We start from the raw sequence: 26,636 nt of genomic DNA on the forward strand, positions 1-26,636 counted from the left end.
CATTTACATGGTGCAGAACAATATTCTACGGTATTCCACAGAAGAGTAATCAGACAAAAATCAACACACCATGCTAAGGAAAGGAGTTTTAGGACAGATGACAATAAGTTAAGTCAGATAGGTGGCATTCAAAAATGGTCCAAGGAGAAAAAGGAGGCAGAGTGACTGAGTTGTGTAAAGGGGGAATTACAGAGCTGAGTGTCCAGATCACTGAAAGCACACTTGACAATGGTGAAGGGAAGGAATTCAGAGTACATATGGAGTTGCACAATTCACAAAGGGTTTGTGGAAGACCATGGAGAGTTTGCAAATCCAGTGTGCCATCAGTCTCCAGTAGTCACTATCAAGATCATAACAGTTACTGAATATGCACCTACAAATTTGGCATATTTTTATTTTTTTAAATAATTTTTATTCAAGTTTTTTAATAACAATAACAAATTTTCTCCCCGCAATTTAAGACAAACAAGGCGTGTTTCCACGCCAAAACAGAACAAGAAAAGAACACTTTCCCCCCCCCAAATAAATAATAACAAATAGCAATACAAGAAGAAAATAACATAACAAACCCACCGCCGCAAGAACACACCCCCCAGCCATCCCCAACCCCCCCCCCCCTCCCCCCCCCCCCCCCGGGTTTCTGCAGAGACCGAACACTCTCTACCCCTTCGCCAGGAAATCGAGAAAGTGCTGCCACCACCGAAAGCACCCCTGTACCGACCCCCTTAGGGCAAATTTCATCCTCTCCAACTTGATGAACCCAGCCACGTCGTTGACCCTGGTCTCCGAACTCGGGGGCCGCGTATCCCTCCACTGGAACTGAATCCTGCGCCGGGCTACTAGAGACGCAAAGGCCAGAATGCCGGCCTCTCTCGCCTCCTGCACTCCCGGCTCCGAAGCTACCCCAAAGATCGCGAGCCCCCAGCCCGGCTTGACCCTAGACCTAACCACCTCCGACAAAATCCCCGCCACCCCCTTCCAAAACCCCTCCCGAGCCGGACATGCCCAAAACATTTGGGTATGGTTTGCCGGGCCACCCGAACACCTCCCACACCTCCGAAAAACCGGCTCATCCTTGCCCCTGTCATGTGAGCCCTGTGCAGCACCTTCAGCTGAATTAGGCTGAGCCGTGCGGAAGAGGAGGAAGAATTCACCCTCTCCAGGGCGTCCGACCACGTCGCATTCTCAATCTCTTCCCCTAGCTCTTCCTCCCATTTCGCTTTGAGCTCATCTACTGAGGCCTCCTCCTCCTCCTGCATCAGTTGGTAGATAGCCGAGATCTTCCCTTCCCCGACCCACGTCCCCGAAAGTACCCTGGCCTGCACCCTCCTTGGTGGCAGCCGCGGAAACTCCTCCACCTGCCTCTTAACAAAGTCCCTGACCTGCATATACCTAAAAGCGTTCCAGGGGGGAGGTTCCACTTCCCCACCAGCTCTTCCAGAGTCGCGAACTTCCCATCAAGAAGAGGTCCCCAAACTGTCTGATTCCTGCCCTGTGCCAGCTCCCAAATCCCCCACCCGTTCTCCCTGGCGCAAAACGGTGATTGCCCCATATCGGGGCCCAAACTGAGGCCTTCACTTCCCCCCTATGCCGCCTCCACTGTCCCCAGATTTTGAGGGACGCAACCACCACCGGACTCGTGGAGCACTTAACCGGGGGGGGAGCGGAGGTGGGGCCGTCACCAAGGCCTCCAGACTCGTACCCACACAGGATGCCACCTCCAGCCTCTTCCATGCGTCACCCTCCCCTTCCGTCACCCACCTGCGAATCATCGCCATGTTCGCCGCCCAATAATACCCACACAGGTTGGGCAGTGCCAGGCCCCCTACCTCCCTCCTTTGCTCCAAAAATACCCTCCTTACTCTCGGGGCCTTCCGCGCCCACACAAACCCCAGAATCGACTTATTCACCCTTCTAAAAAAAGCTTTCGGGATCAACATGGGGAGGCACTGGAAAAGAAGCAAAAACCTCGGGATCCTGCCCACCAACGAGAGCGGAAGCGCATCCCACCTCCTGAACTCCTCCTCCATCTCCCCACCAGCCTCAAAAAGTTAAGCCTATGCATAGCCCCCCAGGTCCTAGCCACGTGGACCCCAAGATACCTAAAGCTCCCTGCAGCCCTCCTCAACAGGAGTTCCCCTATCTCCCTCTCCTGACCCCCCGGGTGCAGGACAAACAGCTCGCTTTTCCCCATATTTAGCTTATATCCTGAAAAGTCCCCAAACTCCTCAAGTATCCTCAGCACCTCTGGCATCCCCTCAGCCGGGTCCACGACATACAGCAGATCATCTGCATACAGCGACAATCGGTGCTCCCCCCCCCCCCCCCCCCCTCCACAATCCCCCTCCAACCCTTCGAGTCCCTCAGCGCCATGGCCAGGGGCTCAATTGCTAACGCGAAGAGCAGGGGAGACAAGGGGCACCCCTGCCTCGTCCCTCTGGAAAGCCGAAAGTCCTCTGACCTCTTCCCATTCGTCACCACACTCGCCACCGGGGAGCTGTACAGCAACCTCACCCAGCTAATGAACCCCTCACCAAACCCAAACCTCCGCAACACCTCCCACAGGTAACTCCACTCCACCCTATCAAAAGCTTTCTCCGCATCCATGGACGCCACTATTTCTGACACCCAACCACCGGCGCCATCATCATAACATTCAGGAGCCTCCGCACGTTGGCATTCAATTGTCTCCCCTTTACAAACCCCGTTTGGCCCTCATGAATCACCGTCGGGACCACATCCTCCGCCCTCCTGGACAGCACCTTTGCCAACAACTTAACATCTACATTAAGGAGCGAGATCGGCCCATAAGACCCACACTGAAGGGGGTCCTTGTCCCGCTTCAGGAGCAAAGAGATAATTGCCCTGGACATCGTCGGGGGCAAAGCCCCCCCCTCCCTGGCTTCATTCAGGGTCCTCACCAGCAGCGGGCCCAGCAAATCTGGAAATTTCTTATAAAATTCCACCGAGAACCCGTCAGGCCCCGGCGCTTTCCCTGTCTGCATGCTTCCCAGCGCCTCCACCAACTCCTCCAGCTCAATTGGGGCCCCCAAACCCTCCACCCGCTCGTCCCCTACTCTTGGGAACTCCAGCTTATCCATAAAGCGATACATCACGCCTGCTTCCCCGGGGGGTACTGCCCGATATAGCCCCTCATAGAAGGATCTGAACACCCCATTGATGTCCTTCCCACCCCGTACTAAGTTCCTACCTGCATCCGTGGCTCCCCCAATTTCTCCAGCTGCCTCCCACTTCCGGAGCTGGTGAGCCAACATCCGGCTTGCCTTCTCCCCGTACTCATACACCAATGTGCCCTCCTCCACTGCGCCTCCGCCTTATGGGTGGTTAAAATGTCAAACTCCGCTTGGAGACAGCGCCGCTCCCTCAGAAGCCCCTCCTCCGGGATGTCTGCATATCTCCTATCCACCCTGACCATCTCCTCCACCAGCCTCTCCCTCTCGATCCTCTCCTCCTCTCCCTGTGCGCCCGAATAGAGATCAGCTCCCCTCTAACTACTGCCTTTAGCGCTTCCCAAACCATCCCAACCTGCACCTCCCCATTGTCATTGGTTTCCAGATACCCCTCGATACCCCTACGGATCCGACCGCACACTTCCTCCTCTGCCAAAAGCTCCACATCCAACCTCCACAGCGGGCGTCGATCCTTCCCCTCCCCCAGCTCCAGATCCACCAAATGTGGAGCATGATCAGAAATGGCTATCGCCGAATACTCCCCCCCCCCCCCCCCCCCCACCCCCCACCCACCACTCTCAGGATCAGCGCCCTGCTAAGCACGAAAAGGTCAATCCGGGACTACGCCTTATGAACATGGGAGAAAAAGGAGCAAATTTGGCACATTTAATGCCTCAACGAGAGCATTTGGAGATTCAGTCCACAAATAATTTTATTATACTTTGAATTTTTGAGTGTGATTTGAAGATACAAATTCCCTCATTCTAGAGACCATTTAAGTACAACTCTAATTAAAAATGTTGTTAGCTATATTGCCAGCTGGAAAATAGTACAACCAATGAATTACAGAATGTATCTTCTATCAAAGATGAAGCACCAAGTTAATTTTCAATAATTTTCAAGACATCAAAGCTTTTCTAAAGGCATAGATTTTTACAGAGCTGCATCACATACATCATAAAGCACTTTGCAAGCGGCGTTACTTTTGGAGAGCAGTGCATGAGTGTAACTATGAGTGAGGCACTTTTGAGGGCAGCACGTGGCACAATGGTTAGCACTGCTGTTTACGACGCTGAGGACCCGGGTTCGAATCCCGTCCCTGGGTCACTGTCCTTGTGGAATTTGCACATTCTCCCCCTGCCTGCGCAGGTTTCACCCCCACAACCCAAAAATGTGCAGGGTAGGTGGATTGGCCACACTAAATTGGAAAAGAATAATAATTGGATACTTTAAATTTTTTTTTTAAATGAGTGAGTGACTTTAACCAACCTCACCAGCTGGATAATGGAAATCGGCAGTAATTCCAGGCCCTCTGGTAACTCCAAGTTGCTCCCCAGCCACAAATACAATTGCTTTTATTTGGCACAACAAAAGGAAAATGTAAGAAAAAGTTTGAGGTAATTGCATCTGAATCATAGGTGGGTTCTCACAAAAATTCCTATGAGTTTACTACACCGTGGACTGATTAAGTAGAAAGTCGGGAAAGTTCATTGCATGCATGAGCTGTCTATTGAAGGGTGTTAGCAGTTAGCTCTGAATTGCCATTTTGTGCCATTAAATTTGCTCTATGACTCAGGAAGTGTTCACTTTGCAGATTGAAATATTAATAATACTCCTAAACAAAGAACAAATTAGCAAATGAAATAGTGAGAATAAAATAAAATTGCATTTTCTGTATCAAATTATTTTACATATACAAACCGATCAAATAAAACACAATCTTACATAATTAATAGCAAGGCGAAAAGGTGACAAAGGGGTCAGTATTGACCTGAAGCAAACTGGCAATGCCGGCTCAGTTTAATGGCTCTGCTCAACACAATTTTCACTCCAGGGGAATGGGGGTAGGATAGAGTTGCACCTGCTGACTCCAGAAGCAAACTGTAGGTAGCCAGCGAGGCAGGCTGGTTAGCATACACAGTTCAATTCTATGGGGCTTTGTTCCAGTTGTTTTTAAAAATTTTGGGTTCTCTAACCCTCGGACTTCACACCTCCTCACCCCCTCACCCATTCCCATCTGCTCCAACTAATACCCCACCTAACCCCATGCCCTCATATCTCCATACAAAGAACAATACAGCACAGGAATAGGCCCTTCGGCCCTCCAAGCCTGCACCGGTCATGATACCAACCTTTGCCGAAACCTTCCCTCTATAACCATCCTATCCTTCAGTTTGTCAAGATGCCTTTTGAATGCCGTTAATGTATCTGCTTACACAACCTCCCCAGGCATGCATTCTAGGCACTCACCACCCTCTGCATAATAAAATCTGCCTCGCACATCTCCTCTAAACTTTGCCCCTTGGGAGTTAAACCGGTGCAATCTAATACCAGCTAATACCAACTCCCATGCCTCCTTATACACTCCCATGTCACTTCCATTGCCACTCACCCATCATCTAGCATGGGCAGACCTGAGGTTCCATGTGGAGTCAGGAAAAAAAACTATTATGGCTCTTACTCTTACAAACTTGATGATGAAGAGTCCCATTCCAAACTTTTAAATCTCCTCAAGCAGTTAATCTCTTATAAAAACAAACAACTGTCTAATCAGTACCCACTTCAAATACAGCTAAACCTTTCAGACCTTCCTTAATCTATCAATAAAACTGTGAACTCAGAATTCCCCGCTGAGATAACGGTAGCTTTTGAAAATCAGCCAAACATGGTTATATTCTTTTCTAACCCACACAAGATTGCCTGTAAATCAAAGCAGGCCAACAGCAGACTTTTTTTGAAACACTAACTGGCAGCTTAAGCCTGTTTTTCAGATTGCAAGAGGTTTTTTTATATAAAAAACATAAGAGAGAGGCAAGAATTGACATTTGGCCACTAAAATATGAGGCTGGAGAAGTGGTAATTGGGAACAGAGGGGCAGAGATGACTGCAGTGGCCATCACTAAGGAGAAAGGGAAGCTGAAAGGTCTGAAGGTGCATAAATCATCTGGACCAGATGGACTGCACCCTAGGCTTCTGAAAGAGATAGCTGAGGGAATTGTGGATACATTGGTGATGATCTCTCAGGAATCACTGGCATCAGAGGATTCCGAAGGATTAAAAAATGACTGATGTAACACCCCTGTTGAAGACGTGAGGGAGGCAGAAGATGGGATAATATAGGCCGGTCAGCCTGACTTTGGTTGTTGGTAAGATTTTCGAGCCCCTTATAAAGAAGTGCATGGTAAAATAGGGCTGAGTCAGCACGAATTCAACAAGGGGAGGTCATGCCTGACAAATCTGTTAGAATTCTTTGAGGAGGTAATGAGGAAGTTAGTCAAAGGAGAGCCAGTGGGCATGATATATTTGAATTTCCAGAACGCCTTTGGCAAGGTGCCATACTGGAATCTGCAAAATAAGATAAGAGGCCATGGTGTTTGCGACAAGGTATTGGCATGGATAGAGGATTGGCTGACTGGCAGAAGGCAGTGAGTAGGAATAACGGGGTCTTTTTCAGGGTGGCTGCTGATGACTAGTGGTGTTCCGCAGGGGGCAGTGCTGGGACCACAACTATTCACAATATGCATTAACAATCTTGAAGAAGGAACTGAGGTCATTGTTGCAAGTTTGCAGATGATACAAAGATATGTAGAGGGACAGGCATGTTGAGGAAGTGGGGAGGCTGCTGAAGGACATGCACAAGATAGGGCAAATAAGTGGCAGGTAGAATACAATTTGGAAAAGTGTGAGGTTATGCACTTTAACAGGAAAAATAGAGACACAGACTATTTTCTAAATGGGGAAAGGCTTCGTAAATCTGAAGCACAATCGTACTTAGGAGTCCTAGTTTAGGATTCTCTGAAGGTCAACATACAGGTTCAGTTGGCAGTTAGGAACCCAAATGCAATGTTAGCATTCATTTCGAGGGGGCTAGGATACAAGAGAAGGGATGTACTGCTGAGGCTGTATATGGCTTTGGTCAGATTCCATTTGGAATATTGTGAGCAGTATTCAGCCTCGTATCTAAGGAAGGATGTGCTGGCTTTGGAAGGGGTCCAGAGGAGGTTCATAAGAATGATTCCGAAAATGAAGGGCTTGTCATATGAGCAGCGGCTGAGGATTCTGAGTCTGTACTCAATCGCGTTTAGAAGGCAGAGTGGGGATCTCATTGAAACTTTCAGAATATGGAAAGGCCTAGATAGAGTTAATGTGGAGAAGGTATTTCCACTAATAGGAGAGATTAGAAACCAAGGGCATGGCTTCAGACTGAAGGAACGATCCTTTAAAACTGAGGAGGAATTTCTTCAGCTAGAAGGAGGTGAATCTGGGGAAGTCTTTGCCGCAGAAGCCTGTGGAGGCCAAGCCACTGAATGTCTTTAAGACAGAGATAGATAGATTATTGATTAAGAAGAGGATCAAGGGTTACAGGAAGAAAGCAGGAGAATGGGGATGAGAAACATATCAGCCATGATTGAATGGTAGAGCAGATTCAATGGTCCGAATGGCCTATACCTTATGGTCTTATTATGTATGTTCAGGCCCTTGCAGCAGCCAAAATGGGGTCTGTTTGAACTCAGCACTAAGCTCAAATGGGTCTGCTGAATTCAAGTTTCCTTCAGTGTGATTCACACCTTGCTGCCTTCCCAATCTTGGGAAAAAAAGTGCATCTGCTGGAAATGGGAGCGAGACCTCCAGGTTCTGCCCACCGCATTTAAAAGCTTCCAGAATTGACCGGACTCGGCGAAAATCTCGCCCTATGTTTTAATGCAAAGCTCCTTTCAAACATGCGGATGGTATGTAATGGGTAGATGATTCCTGGAGATGTAAATTGTAAACTGTCTCCTCTGAATGATCAACAAATAGTTATTGAGCTGCAGAGAACATGCTATTCAGTGCCATTCCACATGAAAATAATTCCAGATCATAATATACAGTGGACAAAAAATACCGGCAAACTGTATATAGACACTGACAGTGACACAAAAACAATAAAATAGTGCAGTTCACCCCTGCCCTTATTCAAAAATGAACTCAAAGTTTTTAACTAAAAATTCTTAACAATCTTTGAATCTGACTAAATGCTGAAATATGAGAAAACAGGTTCCAAAGCAAAGTTCCGGGCCTCCAATATGTTCCTATTACAATTTGTTTCACAGAAATTCGCCGGGGATGTGTACACACTTAACAAGTGTGCCGTGTTATAATTTCTGAGACCTGGAACAAGTACACCTCAAGTGGCCCGATTTACAGGATTTCATTGGTCCACAGCAGCTTTCAGCCCAGTGCCAGCTGGTGACATCGTCCCATTGGGGTCAATTGCTTTAGTTCAAGCCCAACATTGAGACTTAAACTCATAACCTAGGCGTACTATTGCACTGCCTACATACAGGTGGGACATTGTTCAGGTGCAAGGTCAAGATCCCATGGCACTATTCGAGTAACAGCAGGCTGTTCCCCCGGTGTCCTGAGAAGCAGGTGCAATCAAAAATGAACAGACCACTGGTCACTGATCTCATTGCTGTGTCATATTACTCATAGAACTCGGAGAATCCCCAGAGGCCATTCAGCCCACTGAGCCGGCACCGACCCTCAGAAAGAGCACTCCCTCCAGGTCCACTCCCCCGCCTACCCACCCGCCCCACCCTATCCCCATAACCTAACCTACACATCCTTGGATATTAAAGGGCTATTTAGCATGACCAATCCAACTAACCTGCACATTTTTGGATTGGTGCAGCATATTGCTGCTTTGCAAAGCAACATTTCAAAAGCAATTCACAGTGCAGAGTGCTTTGAAACACTGAGGAATTTACTTATAAAGAATAACAGTAATTTCTATCTTTAGATTTAGAAAAGTTCAAATAAGAAGGGTAAATAATTTGTAAATGGCAGCTAGTCCTTCGTTTATCATATAAATGGGGGGGGGGGGGGTGCTGAGGCACTACAACTGTGAACACAGGAAGTTGGGGTGTCCCTGTTATGCTGAAAGCAGGTTGGTTGCTCATATCGGCAAAATTAAAAACTCTGCCGATTGTGAAGCTGAAGTTACTTTCACGTTTGAGGATAGCGCAGCTGTAGGAAAGCAAGCATTAAGACAATACCAGTTTACCAAAGTATAAAAACAAATTTGTTTGTTTGCTTGTCCTCTTCAGAGGAAATGCTTTGATGTCAGAGGACCTCACCTTGATAAATGTCCAACACCTCTACTAGAGATTAAGCTGTCATTAACATGCATGATTTAAACTGAAACACATCAATCGCTGAGCACTTCTGAATCACCGCTATCTGAAGAAGGAAAATTAGGATTCCATTCTGTTTATCAAAGTACAGAAGGAAGCCTGGTCTTTTTTGTTCAAAGAAACTGTTGTATTCCAAAATAAATTAATCAAATTTAAAACAATTTTTATGGTTTGATTGGTCAATATTCACAGAATAACTAATAAAGGCAAACTAATATCTTTCAGAACACACAAATTTCCTATCATTTTTAGCTTTATATTAATCTTTTTAGTTGTAAATATATCTGGTCAGCTATTTTTTTCTCCACTAATGGCATATCACAATGAAATTTTGAATGTTCTGGATTGACAGAACTGAGCTTTTAAATACTCTCCTGTGCCTAATCATCAAGATTAATTGTTGGACCCAGGCTACAGTAACTCAATAAGGTTTAAGTTTGATAAGAGATGTGTAATTTCACCTTCACTAATTAATACAGTAGGCAAGGGGGGTTCCTGCCCATTACAGAACAGCTTGATTTTTATTTCTACCATTTAAAAAAAAACACAAAATAGCCCAAATGTAACAGTAATAAGGTATTGCAGATTTTTCGGCTTGAATGGTACAATACCTCAACCCTCCATGCATGTATATTTCTCCTGGATATCATGTGAATTTAATCATGAATGCTACACACATAACCTGTTTGGCAAAGGCAGACCGCAATTTGTCGATTAACCTCTAAAAGTAAGGAGGTGTTTTTCTAGAGGTTGCAAGGAGCAGGATGGGAAATGAGATCATGGCAAATCTGTGTCTTAACTCCATGCTGAAAAATCCTGGATGTCATCTTCCAATTTTTCCTCCCTGCTAATGGGAACAGAGGCGATATGATACGCAGAATGCACACGCGAAAGCAGGGCCAACAACCAGAAGCACCTATTTCTAACATTTTTAACACGTTAGTCAAATAAAAAAGATCTCCTGTATATGTTAGTGGACTATCTATTACCATGTTTTTTCATAGCTAGCCATAGAAGCATGACCCAAATCATAAAGTAATTTAAAATAACTGTGCCCTAAAAAGGCTGCAAGCACCAAGTTCAGATGACTGTGAACATTAGATGAGGTTGTTTTGACAAGAGAAAATATTGAGGGGTATGACCCAAGTTGTCAAAGCATGATGATGCACAGAGGATATAATTAATTTTGATAGAAGCACAGAACGGTTTCAAAGGTTACAAGCCACAAGCAGGACTAGAGATGAAGAAAAACACTGTCTTCCCCACACACAGAAAACTGGTGCCAATGCAGGATAGGTCTGAGTGATAGAAGTTGATGCAGTGTAAATTCTCTCACAAAGTAATTGGCGAGCAGTCAGGCCAGAGTTAAACAGATGAAATGTACAAAAGTATAAGTATTCAGGCACTTTCCCTTACTTCTTCAATGAAAGTAAAGCAGTTATACAAAATTTTCACTCAGGAGATTAAACGGACAAAGTAAACTCATTGATATGCCAACATGTCTTCCTTTATTATATCGTTACACATGGAATACCTCGCCTGTACCTTACTTTATAACTTATCAATTATGTTAGAATGTGAGAACATTTTTATTAATTTTGCAGATGGGAAAGAAAATCATGGCTAATCTGTGTCTTAACTCCGTCCTGGAAAATCCTGGATGACCTTTGTCAATTTTTCCTCCCATCTAATGGGGAATAGTGAGGATGTGATAGGCGGATTACTTTAACAATGGGGGCTTGCTGTCAATCAGCCCCCTAAATTTAATTGCTGTACAGTTAATGTTTCCTGTCATTTCTATATTACATTCCTCAGAGAAAGAACCTGGAGGAACCTCAGTATTAAGATTATTTAGCTACTTCACTATTGATTGGTGTTCATAGAATGGTTACACCACAAAAGGAGGCCAATTGCACATCCTTTCCTCTACAAACGAAACACTGCGGATCCAACTACCCCACCCTTACCCTAAAGACCTGCAAATCTTTCCCTTCAAGTGTATCCCAATTCCCTTTAGAAAGAGTAACTGAATCAACCTCCACCACACTTTGACACAGTGCATTACAGATCCTAAACATTCGCTGTGTGAAACGCTTTTCGTCACGGTGTTATTGCTTCTTCCGCCAATAATCTTAAATCAATATCTTCCGGTTCTCAACCCTCCCACCAACAGGAACAAATTCTCTCTATCTATTCTGTCTATACCCCTCATAATGTTGAATGCCTCTATCAAATCCCTTCGCAACCTCTCTAAGCAGAACTCAGCTTCTGCATCTTTCCTTTAACTGAAGTCCTCCATCCCATTCTCTGGATCCATTCTCATAAATCTTTCCTGCACCCTAACTAAAGTGTGCTGCACATAATTGGGCACATTACTTCAGTTGAGGGTGAATCGGTTTATCAATATTCACCAACTTCCTTGTTTTTGAACTCTATGGGTGGAATAGACTGCATCCGGAAAGCACTCCAATTAAATATTGGGGAGACTGAAACCATTGTCTCCGGTCCCCATTCTAAACTCTGTTCCCTAACTATCAGCTCCATCATTCTCCCAAGAACAGTCCAAGATCAAGCCAGTCTATTCACAACCTTGGTGCCACATTTAATCCGGAGATCAGCTTCCAACCTCATATTTTTACTATCACGAAAATCACCTATTTCTACTGTTAGGAAAATAAAGGGAATTTTAATGGATTTATATTTGTATTGGTAAACATGAGAAATAAGGTATGGTTTACATGTGTTTAATTTATTGTTTCTGTGCCTGGAAGGGTAAAACCTATTGTTAGATTCATGCTGGACAAAGGTTTTTGTATGTGTGGGGGTTGTTGATTGATTGACATTTATTGTCACATGTACCGAAATGTACAGTGAAATGTATTTTTCTACGGCCAAGGGAACGTACACAGTATGTACATAATAGACAAAAGAATAATCGACAGAGTACATTGACAATGGTACATCAACAAATAGTGATTAGTTACAGTGCGAAACAAGGCCAAACAAGAGCAGCATAGTGTGTAGTGAATAGTGTCCTTACAGGAACAGATCTGTCTAAAGGAGAGTCATTGAAGACTCTAGTAACTGTGGGGAAGAAGCTGCTCCTCTGTCTAGATGTGCGGGTCTTCAGACTTCTGTATCTTCTGCCTGATGGAAGGGTCTGGAAGAGGGCAAAGCCTGAGTGGCAGAGGTCTATGACATTGCTGTCTGCCTTTCTGAGGCAACGGGAGGTGTATACATAATCAATGGGAGGATTGCAAGCTTGAATGATGCATTAGGCTGAGTTCACCACACTCAGTTCCAACTGTGATACTATTGTGTTACCCTGAGACCCGACTTTTGAAACATATTTCTGGCTGGTCTCCATGAACCTGATATTGTTTAAAACTCTGTTGCCCATGTCCCAACTTACACCAAATCTCATTGCCATGACCCCTCTGCTCGTGAACCTTCATTGGCTCTGTCAAGCAACGCCTTGATTTAAAATTCTTATCCTTTTTGTGAATCCCTCCTTGCTTTCTGCACCCCAACTCTGTCACCTTCTCCAGTCCTATTATCCTCTGAGTTATGTATCCTTTGAGTTATCTGTGCTTGTACAATTCTGACCTCTTGAGAATTCCCAGTTACAATCGCTCCATCATTGGTGGCTGTGCATTCAATTTCTTAGGCTGCAAGCTCTGAAATATCCTCCCTACACTTCTCCACGTCTTTTTCCTCCGAAAAGACACTCTACCCCACATTCTTTGGCCAAGTTTTCAATTTGATATCTCATTACGTGGCTCAGTGTCATACTTTATTTTATAATGATCCTGTGAAGTGCCTTGGGATGTTTTATTACAATAAAGGTGCTACATAAAAATAAATCGTCATTGATATTGTTTTTAATTGCAGGCATGAACCATTTCTGCCCCTAACCCTGTTTGTTTAAGTCTGCCCGCCTGCATAATCTTCTCACAGTTGACTAACTTATGGACTGTTTCAGGTTGCTGCATTCAATTAAAGATGGCAGGCAGGCTAGTCACAAGGAGAGCCGGACACTGCCTGTGTAGAAAGAAAAACTTGAGGGAAACTCAAGATGGAAGCATCAAAAATGCTTCAATAATTGGTTCAAATAATTATGACCACATCTACCAGCCCATCATTGTGGAAGAGGAATTCCTCCAAAGAATGTCCAGCAGCCACAACTGTGGTTCTCAGGTACCCACAACTCGAGGGCTGCAGGCGTAGATTCTGGTCTGCATCCAGGAGGTTGCCTGCTAGAACTTCCCAGGTTTTGGCTTCAGCAGGGGCCAATTGACCATAGGTAAGATTCCAGTAACGTCACTAACTGGCCACTTGCCAGGACCCATATACTTTATTAACTGCTTTCGCAACCTGCCACCTTCAATGATTCACACATATATTCCCCCTGCCCCTGGTCCCTCTGTGCCTGGACACCTTTAGAACTGTCCTCTTTACTTTAGATTATCTCTCCTCTTCCTTCCTACCAAAATGTATCATTTCACACTTCTCTGCGATAAATTTCATGGGCGGAATTCTCCGACCCCCCGCAGGGTTCGAGAATCGCCTGGGGCTAGCATAAATCCCGCTCCCGCCTTGGCCGGAATTCTCCGCCACCCGGGAATCGACGGGGGTAGGAATCGAGCCGCGCCGGTTGACCGGCCCCCCACGGCGATTCTCCGGCCCGTGATGGGCCGAAGTCCCGCCGCTGTCAGGCCTCTCCCGCCGATGTGGTTTAAACCACCTCTGGTGCCGGTGGGAGCAGGCGCCGCGGGCGGGCCCCGGGGCCAGAACATCACATTACTTACTGGGATGCTGAACAAAACATGCTAACACCTATTTTGGACAATACTTACCTATTTTCTACTGGCAATTGCAAGTACAGATTGTCAACAGACCAACCTTGGTTGATACAGAATTATGCTCCTCACTGCACCTTAAAAAAATGCATTTGTGATACAGAAGATAAATGATTGTGAAATCCGGAAAGAAATCTTTCAATTCCCAAAACCTACTGTGCTTGAAAACCGAACATTGTAAACTTACACTTCATCACGTAGCAATCCATCAACACAGTATAAAAACAAAAGCAGCGGAGGGTTGGAGGAAAGAAAAAAATGGCTCCTGACTTCAATTTCTAAGCTTTCTTATGCTTCCCTGTACCATCTGTGAGATAATATGTATGTATGCTGGTATATAAAGAGTTAACAACAACATCATAGTGTAAGACAACCACTAGATGGCAGCCCTAGATTCATATATAAATACAGGATCTCAAAGGATCTTGGTCCTCTTCGAACCAGGTGTGACTAGATAGCAGTTAGAGAGAGAGAGTTATAGCATAGTTAATGCTTGTAGTTAAATATAGTTAATACTTATTCTGATTTATCATCAGTGATAGTTCTGTAAGAATGAACAGACTCATTTCATCATCAATATTTAATTCATTATTCATTAAATCTATTTTGCTTTGAATTGAAGATTGGTAGTTTCATTGAAATCTAACCATCTGACCATTCTGGAAGTAATGCAAAGAGTGACGGCATATTACAAACAAGCAATATAACAATCTGTCGCCTCAAGTTGCAAGATAATCACCAAATCTTACAGCACAGGCCCTCAGTTCATTTAGGCTCTCAAAGGCCCATTACCCCTTCATTCCACATAGCCATGCAAATGGTTCCTTTTCAATGAAATACTGTGATTTCCAAAGACTTATCAGTTTGAAATGCAGGCCAAGATTTCATGGCCCTGCCAGGGCATGGTCTCCTTATGGTCCCTCCTAGGTTGGGCAGGCAATTTAAATTGTCTTTTATTTTGGTGGGACTGTAATGCCCTGCTGAGCGGACAAGGCTGCAAAATCCTGGCCACGCTTTGTAAAAGAGACTGACGAAGGAGCAGAAAATGCAAAGAAGTTGTACTTACCAAAGCACACAACAGGTCCACTGCCTCCAGAATAAGCTCCTGATGGCCGATACGAGTGACCCCAAGCTCTTCTAGTTCCTGGTGAGTAATGCGCAGAAGTTGATCTCCACTGACTTTTTCCCTCTCAAAGTTCTTAATGTATTGCTGGAGGCAGTCATCAAGGCCTAATGGTTATGAATGGAAAAAAAAAATTAAACCTTCTGTCAACTGTAAATTAAATACATGGCATGACCCAACTGAGCTACACTTCTCTTGCAGATTAGTTATTTGGAATCAATACGGAGTTGTGTGTGACAGCAAATAAAACCTGCAAATGCTTATATAGTTTTAATTTCCATGTGCCACTTCTGTACTCCACAGCTAATAGATTTTAATCCGTGGAGCTACAATTTTATAACTGCTCTGGAGTTCATAAATTCAGTTGCAATACAGCTGATGCTGTGTAAGTTATAAAATACACATTTAAAACCATAGCTCAACTATATGCTAATTCTTTCAACACTAAACATTGGGTGCCAGCTGTGATTCAATAGTAGCACTCTGGTCTCTTGCTCAGAAGTTCTGTGAACTCAAGACCGAGGTTAATACTTCAGTGCTGACTTGAGGGAATGCTGCCCTGTCAGAGGTGACTTCATTTGGTTCAGACATTAAATTGTAGGGCAATCTGCCCTCTCAGGTGGCACTATTCAAAGAGCAGGCAGGTCAGCCGTTGTCCGAAAACTGCTCATCTGAATATTCCCAGAATTTTCAGTTCTTATTACAGCTTCATAATCTCACTTTCATGCATGTATTAATACTTTGCATTAATCATGGAATCATAGAATCCCAACAAATGCAGGAGGCCATTCAACCCATTGGGCCTGCACCGACCCTCTGAAAGAGCACTCTCCCTCGGCCCACCCCTGCCCCATCCCCATAACTCCACCCAACATTTGGAAATAAAGGGGCAATTTAGCATGGCCAATTCACTTAACCTGCATATCTTTGGACTCTGTGAAAAAAGTCTATGTGAAAGAATTGTTTTCGTGACATTTTGACAGACATCTCAAGCCCTTAAAGACTAAAGGAAGTGGACAGTGCCCTGATGGCAACCTAGTCAGGCAAAGAATCAGGGATTTATGGGATTAACCCAGAATTCTCAAAGGATGTTGCTGGGAAAGCTACTTACTGACATTCACAGCACAGGTACCATTTCAAAGATCTGGCACCAATCCTAGTTAGTGGCTATGGCCAAGCCAGGGAAACACTTTGATGATGCACGCAACAACCACCCCATGCACCAGCTCTCTAACATACAAGGTCCTGGAACATCTCCTGCTAAACAGATCAAATCCCACCCTTGAAGCAGCGATGCCCACCTCCCCCATCCACCCTCACCAGGCAGGTTTTCACAGAAGTCACAACTGCGCCAAGCTGGTTCAGTCTCTGACCTCGCAGACTGAGGCCACTTTTCAGAAAGGCCCAAAGACAGCAGCCACCATTCTTGATTTATCGTGTGCATATGACGCAGAGTGGTACACAGACATGCTGCTGCCGTACTCTCCCAAGACATCTGTGTGAAAAGCCTACAACTAACCAACTCCATGATCAGCATCAACAGTTTTCAGTGCATTCTTTGAGATTAAATCAGCTGTCCATCCATAACCAACAATGAGCTCCCACAGAGAATAATCCTCTCTTCAACATTATATCTAATGACATTGAGAAACTGTTAATTCCTAGCATTTTACTGGTATATACATTTTAATTTTTGTAAATGACTGTTCTGTACTGTATAATATTTTCCCACACCATTACTCATATGTGGAGATCAGTTACCAGGTTCAAATTTAACAGAAAACTGTGGCCCCTAACAACACAATATTTCTTCTGATACAGGTTTTTGTTGCCAACATGAAGTTAGATCAATTAATATAAAGAATTGAACATACTCAAGGAACGTTCTTTGAATTCCAGTTTTCAACATTTGTTCTTAATTGTATTAGTATCCATGGGAATAGGTTAACGTGTTTATGTGAATTGTTTACAACAGTTTATATGATCGATAGGAGGATGGAGCATTGCTTGTTTAGCTGTGATATGTAGATAAATATGATGCGTCATTTGTTCACAATGGATAGTAACTTCTGCAGCCCAGGATTTTTGTCTTTAACCTAGGTAACTCTAGTTACAGAGCAGAATGACAACAAGTGGCTGTTGCCTTCAGCCAATGTAAGGGACTAATTCAGACTATTTCCTAATAAAGAATGAGTCAGAATTAAGGATAAAAGTTGGAAACTCAGATGCCCAGGTTTTCACAAGGATGGAGAGACTCTCCGTTAAATGGCTGAAATTTCTAAGTCCCGTCCCTGACCCAGCACTCGCCACATTCCCGGGCAGGACTTTACTCAGGTCAGGATTCACGGGTGCACAGAGGCAGTTGGCCATTTAAACCTCCAGCTACCTCCAGTGAAGTGGGATTTTGGAAGATCAGGGCCCGGATAGGCCGAGCGGCCTGCCCAATACGATGGGTTCCCGTCGGCGCCATCCATACCAGGGAACAGCAGGGGAATGCTGGGGGGGGGCGGCCTGTGGGGGGGCGGGGGGGGGGGGGGGGGGGGGGGAGGGGGGATCCAGCACCGGGGGGCACTCAAAAGGCGTCTGGCCCGCGATCCGTGCCCACCGATTGGAGGGCCGGCCTCTCTGAAGGAGGAACTCCTTTCCTCTGCCGCCCTGCAGGATCAATCCCAGATTTCTTGCGGGGCGCCTGTGGGGAGGACGGCATTTACATGGCGCCGGCCGCGTAATTTACGCGGCGCCTCTTTTATGCGGCACCAAGGCCCGCCACCCGTAATTGACTCAGCGCCGCTCCTAGCCCCCCGGTGGTGGGAGAATAGGGGGGAGGAGTGGCCTCCGACGCCGGAGTGAAACACTCCGGTTTTCACTCCGGCGTCGGGACGTAGTCTCCCGATGGGAGAATCTCGCACCAGGAGTGTGGAATCCGGTGTGCACAGATTAGAACAAGTAAGAGGAGGTCTGACTCGGTGGATTCTTTTGGATAGCCAGGATTGCCCCTTTTGGAGGGTAAGGTACACTTTTATATGTAGGTAACCAAGAACATATTTAGGACAGGTAAGGCACCCTAGGGACAATTAACATACAAACAAGAACTAACAGCAGAAGTGGGCTATTCAGCATCTTGAGCCTGCTCCACCCTTCAAGAAGATCATGGCTGAGCTGATTGTAACCTCAACCCCACATTCCTGCTGACCCCCAATAACCTTGCTAATTAAAAGTCTTTGCCTTTAAAATAGTCAAAGCTTCTGCTTCCGCTGCCTTTTGAGGAAAGGATCATAACCCTCAGGAAAAAAAAATTCTCCTCACCTCCGTCTTAAATGAGCGATCCATATTTTTAATCCGTGATAATTTTAAATGGTAATCCTGAGTTCTTAGGGCGCCTTTGGGATTGTTAAAAGTGAACCTGATTACACACAAACTCGTTGGAGCTACCTAGCTGTGCAAGAGCTGTCCAGCTGTAAAGGAATTGTTAAACAGCTGTCCAGCTCTGAAACCTGTTAAAGCTATCTAAGAGGTGTTAAAGTTGCCCAGCAAGTGTCAAAGCTGCCTAGAGCTGTCCAAGGGTATTAAGTGAGTTGGCATGGCAGGGATAAGGGAACAGAGTGATATACGAGAATGTGAGTTGGCACTAAGTTGGCATGGAGCGTGTGGGGAATGGGAATGGGGAGACACACTAATTTGGCACAGGTGGTAATTGGCCCATGGGAGGGTGGGTGGGGGCATTTTGACATAGGTTGGTATAGATTAGCATGGATGGGGTAGAGGGAGTGTGTGAGAGCTGAGGGCTGTTTTTGTTTTCTTATGTATTATTTATTTAACCATTGTGCTGGAGCTCAGAAGCAGGCCTTGTGCCCAAGCACTTCCCCGACCACCCCCATCCACACCCCACTGCCCTTCCCACACATCCCAACGTCACCCGGCAGCCTGCGCAATCATTCTGATGTTGCCCATCCCAACTCCTTTTTCAGCCCACACCCACTGACTGGAAATCCGACCAGCGGGCAGGCATTTTTAAAGGTCGGGTTCGCTGAGTCGGGACATCTCTTGATTTGGTGAACCCTATCCTGGGGGGGCAACAGTTTTCCTATGCACAGTATCACCATTGGTTCTCTGGTATATTTCTCCTGTGACACAATTCAATGAAATGTCAGTGCAGAAATAGACAATGAAAGACATTGGCTGGGATTTCCGGCCAGCCTTCGCCACGGGCAAAATGGTGATGCTGGCGGAAAATGTCACGAGACTGCTGAAACGGGAATCTCAGTGGTGAGTTCTCGTTCTATGATTTTCTCCACGCCTCATGAGTGAGGTAATGAGGTTCCCGCCCAGAACATGTGGCACTGCCCAGGGGCAGGTCCTTGGGGAGTTCTGTTGGGAGAGGGGGTGGGGCCTTATGCATGTGGGAGCATCCTCCTTTTCATGGTGGATGGTTGCCCTAGTGCTTGTGGGGTGGGTTTCCAAATCCACTGGGGGGGGGGGGGGGGGGGTATTTTACTTTCAGCACAGATTGGAACTCCCAACTGAGGACCACATGGTTAGAAATTGAGAATTCAGAATCAATCATTTGAATTTGGGGGCCGGTTTAGCTTAGTTGGCTATACAGCTGGTTTGTGATGCTTAGCAAGGCCAGCAGCGTGGGTTCAATTCTCGTACCGGCTGAGGTTGTACATGAAGGCCTGCCTTCGCAATCTTGCCCCTCATCTGAAGTACAGTTATCCTCAGGTTAAATCACCACCAGTCAGCTCTCCCCCCTCAAAGGGGAAAGCAGCCGATGGTCATCTGGGTCTATGCCGATTTTACTTTTACTATTTGAATTAAAAGGGTTTTATACTTCAAAACACTCAAAGTTTGCACTGCTCAATTTGCTGAGGACACAGAACTTTGTGAGAAGTTAACAAGTAGAAGAGAGGTTGACTACCTTCCAAGAGGTCTGAATTAATTACATAGATTGGCTGAAGTAAAGCAGATGGATTTTAGTGATAATATAACCATTGGTAAAACATAAGAGAGCAGAGAATGATAATCAGGGACAACTTGAAAGTGTCTGACCTCTTTTGTCAGAGGCACAAAGAAAAGGTTTTGGAGTGATCATTTAGCACACTCTGAAGGTACCTGGTCACATGCTGATATGACAATTCAGGATACTGGCATTGCTCACACAGACATAATGCAGATTGATGGCAAGGCCAATTCGAAAAGAACATGCAGTCTTGGTCACTGGATCAGAGAGTGAACACAAGCACATTCAAAATAATTCACAGCTGAGTGATCAGGGCAAGTGCAGGCCTCCACAGGCTGATGGTTCAAGTGACTAAATAAATTTTCACCAAAGGAAAAACTGGAACATATGATTCAGATCTTTCAAAAATATTATAAGTATAGATGAGGTGGAAGTAACTAAACCATTCTGCTTGGGCAACAAACAGAACATAAGAACACATTCACAAGCCTCAATCACAGATTTGAAAGAGTGCGTTTTCCTCCTTTTCTTATCATCCATTTGAGGAACAAACTTCCAGGGAAGAGAAGATTCAACCTCAATTGCCACTTTGAAAGGTTAGCTGGAACTATGGGCTAGATTGTCCGCGCCCCGATGCCGAAATCGCATTTGGCGATGGGGCATAGAAAACGTTTTCCAGCACGAAAACAGGACTGGCACCGGTTCCGCTATTCCGAAAGGTGCCGTACTCGGGGAGTACGCCACGGCGAGTATCCACCACCTGAGGCCATTGCCCGAGGCCTGCCCCACTATAATCTGTCCCAGACCAGCCAAATTCCCGACGCCGTGGTTCTAATATGATCCTGCCGTTCGTGAACCTCGCGTGGCGGCTGCGGACTCAGTCTGGGGCCGCTACAGTCAGGGGAGGACCGATCAGAGGGCAAGGGGGGCTTCATTCGGGACTAGGGGCTATGTGTGCGGGCTCACCGGGGTGGGCGAGCGGCCAATGCGCGGCACTATTTTGGCGGTCCAGGTCCGCGGACCGAGTCCGCCATGGAGCATGGCGCGGCAGCAGGAGGCCATCGCCATGCGCAGCCTCTAACCCGGAAGTGCAGGGGGCCGTATTGGTAGCTATAGCTGCAAGCTCTATGACAGCTGCCTGCTAGCCCCCTGCAAGACGGTGAATCTGTGGCCTTTTGACGCCAGTTTTCCTGGAGTAAAAGACCACAGTTTTCACGACGGTATGGTGACATAGTCCCAAAACGGAGAATCTAGCCCACTATATTTGAGAAGCAGGATTGTAGCTTATACTGAAAATGAAAAATCAACTGGATTTTTTTCCCTCACAGGTAGTCGGGAAAAGATATTACTGTCCCCTAATACGATGTAGGAATAATATCCATCATGGAATAATCACATGTGGATTTAATGCAACAGGATTGCTCAGCTGAGCGGTTTTATCTTATTTTGTGTTCCTTATACTCAGCAGTGTGAGCAGTACACTTTGGAGATTTAATATTAATTTGGCATTACTTCCACCCAACACTCAATAATTCATGCGCTTAACCGCTTCCATTTCTTTTTTTTCTTCTCCGTTAAATCAATATTGATCATTCATTTTCTTCCACTGTTGCTGAAAATCATAACATCTCTATAACGGGTTGTGCCCTAGCCCCTATTGCTATCCAGTGTCCTGCATCTGTACCAACTTAACTGGTGTCTACCTTTATAGCCTTATGGGCCCTAACACTACATCTAGGTGGATCACCAGACGGTACATCAGGAGTGGAGGTGGCCTGCTGTGATCCCACCCTATGACCTAGGTACTTTGGTGGTCGTCGTTTGGAGGGACTGGGCCTGGATGTGCCTGGCAGTCGCTCGGGTGTCCAGGTAGCATGGTGCCACCCTGTTCTGCCTGCTACCCACTGAACGTGCCAGGGAAAAGGCAGAGGGGGGTGGGGGTGGCCGAGGTGCTGTGGTGTTCTAGCACCTCCCCTGCGGGCACAGGCCCCATTCACCTTCTCCTCCCTCGGGGTGCCTGGTGGCCCCCAGGCTACTCCTTGAGACAGGGTTGCAATCGGAGCTAAACCCTGGATCTCCCCCACCACCTCCTGCTGCCAGTCCTGGAGGCCTGCTCATCTCAATCAGGGTCTCCATGCTTGTAGCCATGGGGCACAGGGACTGGGGCATCCCCTTCTGGGATTGGCTCAGGTCAGCCAGCACCCAGGCCGTCGAAGCCCACAGCCATAACCCGTTGTAACTGGGCCAAGCTCTGGAGTGCTGCGGCAATGTACATAGCTGCCTGTGACAGGGCAGTACTGTCCTGTGCCTTGGCCACCACCCACACAGAGTGCGCCAGGCCTTGGACATCTTGACCCATGGCTGAGACCTTTGTCCCCAAAGCCTCCACCGCGAACACCATCTGTGAGGTTTAAACATGGGAGGCATGTATGGTCAGCACCGCCTCCTACCCTGCAAGCGGTTGGACTCCCCCCAGCTGCACCTGCAGGAACTGAATGCTTGCTGACAAACCATCCTGTAGTACTCGACTATACGTCTCCAACTCCAGTATCGATGGGAAATCAAAACCTGTCTGGACGGCAGCACTCCCTGGAGTCAGGCTGCCATCTGACCATCCGCCCACTCGGGGATTCCTACCTCCACTTGATGTACTGCTACACATGTGTGATGCACGCCACATAGTGCCCCAGGGGCCTCTTCACTAACATGCCCAAACGAGGTGAGTGCCTCTGGGATGGTGGAGGGTATTGGGGACAGCTGTGACGGAAAGTCAGTGTCGTGCTGGGATTGATGCTCTAGGGCTTCGTGGGCTGGCGTTAGGGGGCTTTCCTTGCTATCCGTTGCCAACTCCTTGCTGGAATCCACTTGGGGTTGGGTTCGGGCGGGCAGGGGAACCATAATGGTCCCGCCTCATCGGTGATCCTGCAAGACACAAGCTATGACATATGATTGGATCACAGGGTGGGGGTGGTGTGGGGGAGGTGGGTGGTGAGGGTAAGTGAGGGGGAGGTGAGGGGATCATGCCACGCATGCCAAAGGGACAACGCGACTCAGCAGGGACTCACTTGCTTGCCCGATGTAGACCTCCGCCTCAGCGACTGTCCTCTCTCTGAGCCCATTGGCCATGTCCAGTGCCTGCTGCTCTGTGACGGTGAGGGGTCGCAGGTCTGGCTGTTCCTCTCTGGTCTCCTCTCTCTGTGGTTATGTGCCACCTTCTGTTGGGAGGGGTGGAGGGGGGGGGGGGTTGGGGGAGAGACAGTAAGTGCACAGGCAGTCAAACGTCTGCAGCACCGGGGGTGGCAGCTGTTGGCATTTGTGAACAGGGCATCCTGCCATGGTGGGCGGTATAGGTGCTAACATGTGGTGCAGGGTGGGTTGCGCGCACACTGCCAGCGGGTATGGTGTGGTCGCCCTCTGGGTTGGGGGGGTGGTGGTTGCTTATGGCTGTGTGGGTCGGGGGTTGGTGCCAGTGGCTTGGTGCTGGTTACTCGCCCTGGGGAGGTTTGCAGCTTCTTCCTGCACTGGTGTCCATTTCTGGCTGTGGGGCCCATGGCACTCACGCCCTCTGCCACCTGAGCCCAGGCCAGGTGTATGGCTGCGGGTGTCAGCCTCCTTCCCTCCCTGGGGAGCAGGGTGCCTCTCCTCCATGGCATCCGCCTCTCCTCCATGGCATCCAGCAGGGTCTCGAGCTCTGCGTCCGCAAACCAGGGTGTCGATCTCCATGCTGCCATCTTGTTGGCTGGGCTGTGTGTGTGTGGGGAGTGGCGTGGTAATATGCAGCTTCAGCTCGTCTGCCTCTCAATTGGCAATCCCAACACCAGCGAATCGGACACCATTTTTCAATGGAATCGATCGAGTTCCATGTGGTGCTGGTGCTAGCCCATTAATGGGTCATTGAATTGCTCTGGGGTCGGTGCCAATTTAGTTGTTGTGGAAGTCAACTGATTCAGTCCTGGCATCAACACTTAGCTTCTGAAATGAAGAATCTCGCCTAATGTTTCTGTTGTAGTTATTTCTAGCTCTATCACCAAACCAAGATATTTTCGACATGAACCAATATATTTTTAAAAGCCCGACTGTTCATGCAGGGTTTGCAGAGGAAGGATGTTGGACGATGTGGAAGATGTACTATATGTAACAAATTCAAAGCGGGATAAATGGTTAATATGGGAACAGGCTGAGTCTACAAATAGATTTCTTAGACTGTAATGTTACGCTTGCATTGCATTTCTGATGTGAAGTCGAAACATTTTTGACTTTACCTCATTAAATGTCCATGCATTTCTTAATTTACCACAGTGACATTTCAGCCATCAACACCATCTTGCAGTTGAATTTTATTCGGCTAGGATTTCCGAATCATCTCTATATAAAGTGGTTTAAATTTATTTATTCATTTATCCCCTTATTTGAGGAAAGATGCAATGGCATTGGAGGCAGTTCAGAGGAGGTTCACTTTGTTGATTCTAGAGATGAGGGGTTTGTCGTATTAAGAGAGATTGAACAGTTTAGGCCTACATTAGGTGGAGCAGATGCTTCCTCTTGTGGGCATTCTAAAACGAGAGGTCTTAGGATAAGAGGTAGCAAATTTTAAACAGAGATGAGGAGAAACTTCTTCTCCCAAAGGGTTGCGAATCTGTGGAATTCGCTACCTCAGAGTGCAGTGGATGCTGGAACAGTGAGTAAATTGAAGGAGGAGTTAGACAGATGTTTAATTGGTCATGGGTTGAATGTTAATGGAAAACGAGCAGGATGGTGGATTTAAGGCCAGGATGAGATCAGCCAGGATCGACTGTTGGAGAAGACTTGATGGGTCAATAGGCTTAATTCTGCTCCCGTATCTTATGAACTTATAAGATGGTCTCTGGCACTGATTATCCAGAAGATACTTTAATTCAATTCCTTTCAGACAAGAGCCAGTCAACAATATGTCCTTAGAATCATAAAAATAGTAACAGCTTGAACAAGACCATTCAGTCTGTCATGTCCAATCCAGCTCTTTGCAAGAGCAATTCAGCTGGTTCCACTCCCCACCTTTTCCCCGTAGCCATGCAATTATTTTCTATTCAGCTAATTATCTCATTTCCCTTTTAATAGCTGCAGTTGAATCTTCCTCCACTGCACTCTCAGGCAGCGATGTCCAGATCCTAATCATTTGCTGGTTCAAAAAGGTTTTTCTCAGGTCAATTTTTTTGGGCCATTTACTTTAAATAGGTAACCTTTGGTCCTTGAAAGGGAACAGTTTCTCACTCTCCACCTCTGTCCAGACATCACAGGATTTTGAGTACCTCTATTAAATCTCATCTTAACTTTATCTCCTCCAAGGAGAACAATCCCAGCTCCTCTAACCTATTCACACAACTGAAGTCTCTCATCCCTGGATCCATTCTCATAAATCTCCTCTGCAACCTCTCAAAGGCGTTCATAGCTTTGCTGAGGTGTGGGGCCCTGAACTGGACACATCCATCATTTGAGGAAAAAAACCTGTTGCCCATCCAGATTTATACAAGTGCTTTTTAGTAGAATGTATCTCATTAAGGTTCTGTAACTAGAACCAGACAGTGATGACACCAATGACAGGATTAGTCAAAACATTTTCAACATTTATTAATTTCAAAAAACTTGTGAAACCACCAACAGCATTGATCACTGTTGCAAATGCTTCAACTAATTCAACATTAATTGCACAATGTGGCAGTTCAATCAGCAACCAATCCAAATATAAAAATATTGCTCATTAGTAAGGTAAATTTCTCATATTCCACAAGACTTTTTTCCTCCAGAATCCAAGTCCCATTTTCATCGTCATTTACTTAATGATCATTTTTGCCACTCGTCATGTGAGAGCACCTTTAAGAACTGGATTTATAAATGGGTGTGTATATAAATATCTGCAGTGAGAGTACCTTTAAGAAATGGGTGTTTACTACTGCAGTGATGTCAGAGAGTGGGTGGAGCTGGGCTGTCTGTCAGCTTTTTACTTTTGTTTTAGGCTGTTTGCTGCAAGGTGTGTTTCAGTTTCGTTTTCACAGCTGGATAGCTGCAGTCACAGCCAGAAGGTGTATTAGAGTCTCTCTCTGTAATCTTAAGACTGTAAATCTATCCTGGTGATTTTAAACTAATAACAGTCGTGACTTGAACCTGATGTGCTTCTGGTGAAAGGTGTTTTAAGTCTTATGGATCTTAAAAGGCAAGCTTACAGGATTACTTAGTGTTGTATTCTTTGGGGTTTGTATTTGAATTAATGGTTGCGAAGATGTTCACGATATGTTTTAAAAAGGTTAACTTGAGTTCATAGAATAAGCATTGTTTGCTTTAAAAAAATAC

General features: G+C 46.2%; 1 protein-coding gene across 1 annotated transcript in view; it reads right to left on the bottom strand.

Annotated features, from left to right (window-relative positions):
• Positions 1 to 26,636, bottom strand: part of cnksr2a (connector enhancer of kinase suppressor of Ras 2a) — a 709,037-nt gene that overhangs the window by 484,786 nt on the left and 197,615 nt on the right. Inside the window, exon 2 of the mRNA XM_038802429.1 lies at positions 15,293 to 15,456. Within this exon, the coding sequence (XP_038658357.1) occupies positions 15,293 to 15,456 (164 nt within the window). The remainder of the gene's footprint in view (positions 1 to 15,292; positions 15,457 to 26,636) is intronic.

Source organism: Scyliorhinus canicula, chromosome 7, assembly GCF_902713615.1.
Source record: "Scyliorhinus canicula chromosome 7, sScyCan1.1, whole genome shotgun sequence".
Classification (NCBI taxonomy): domain Eukaryota; kingdom Metazoa; phylum Chordata; class Chondrichthyes; order Carcharhiniformes; family Scyliorhinidae; genus Scyliorhinus; species Scyliorhinus canicula.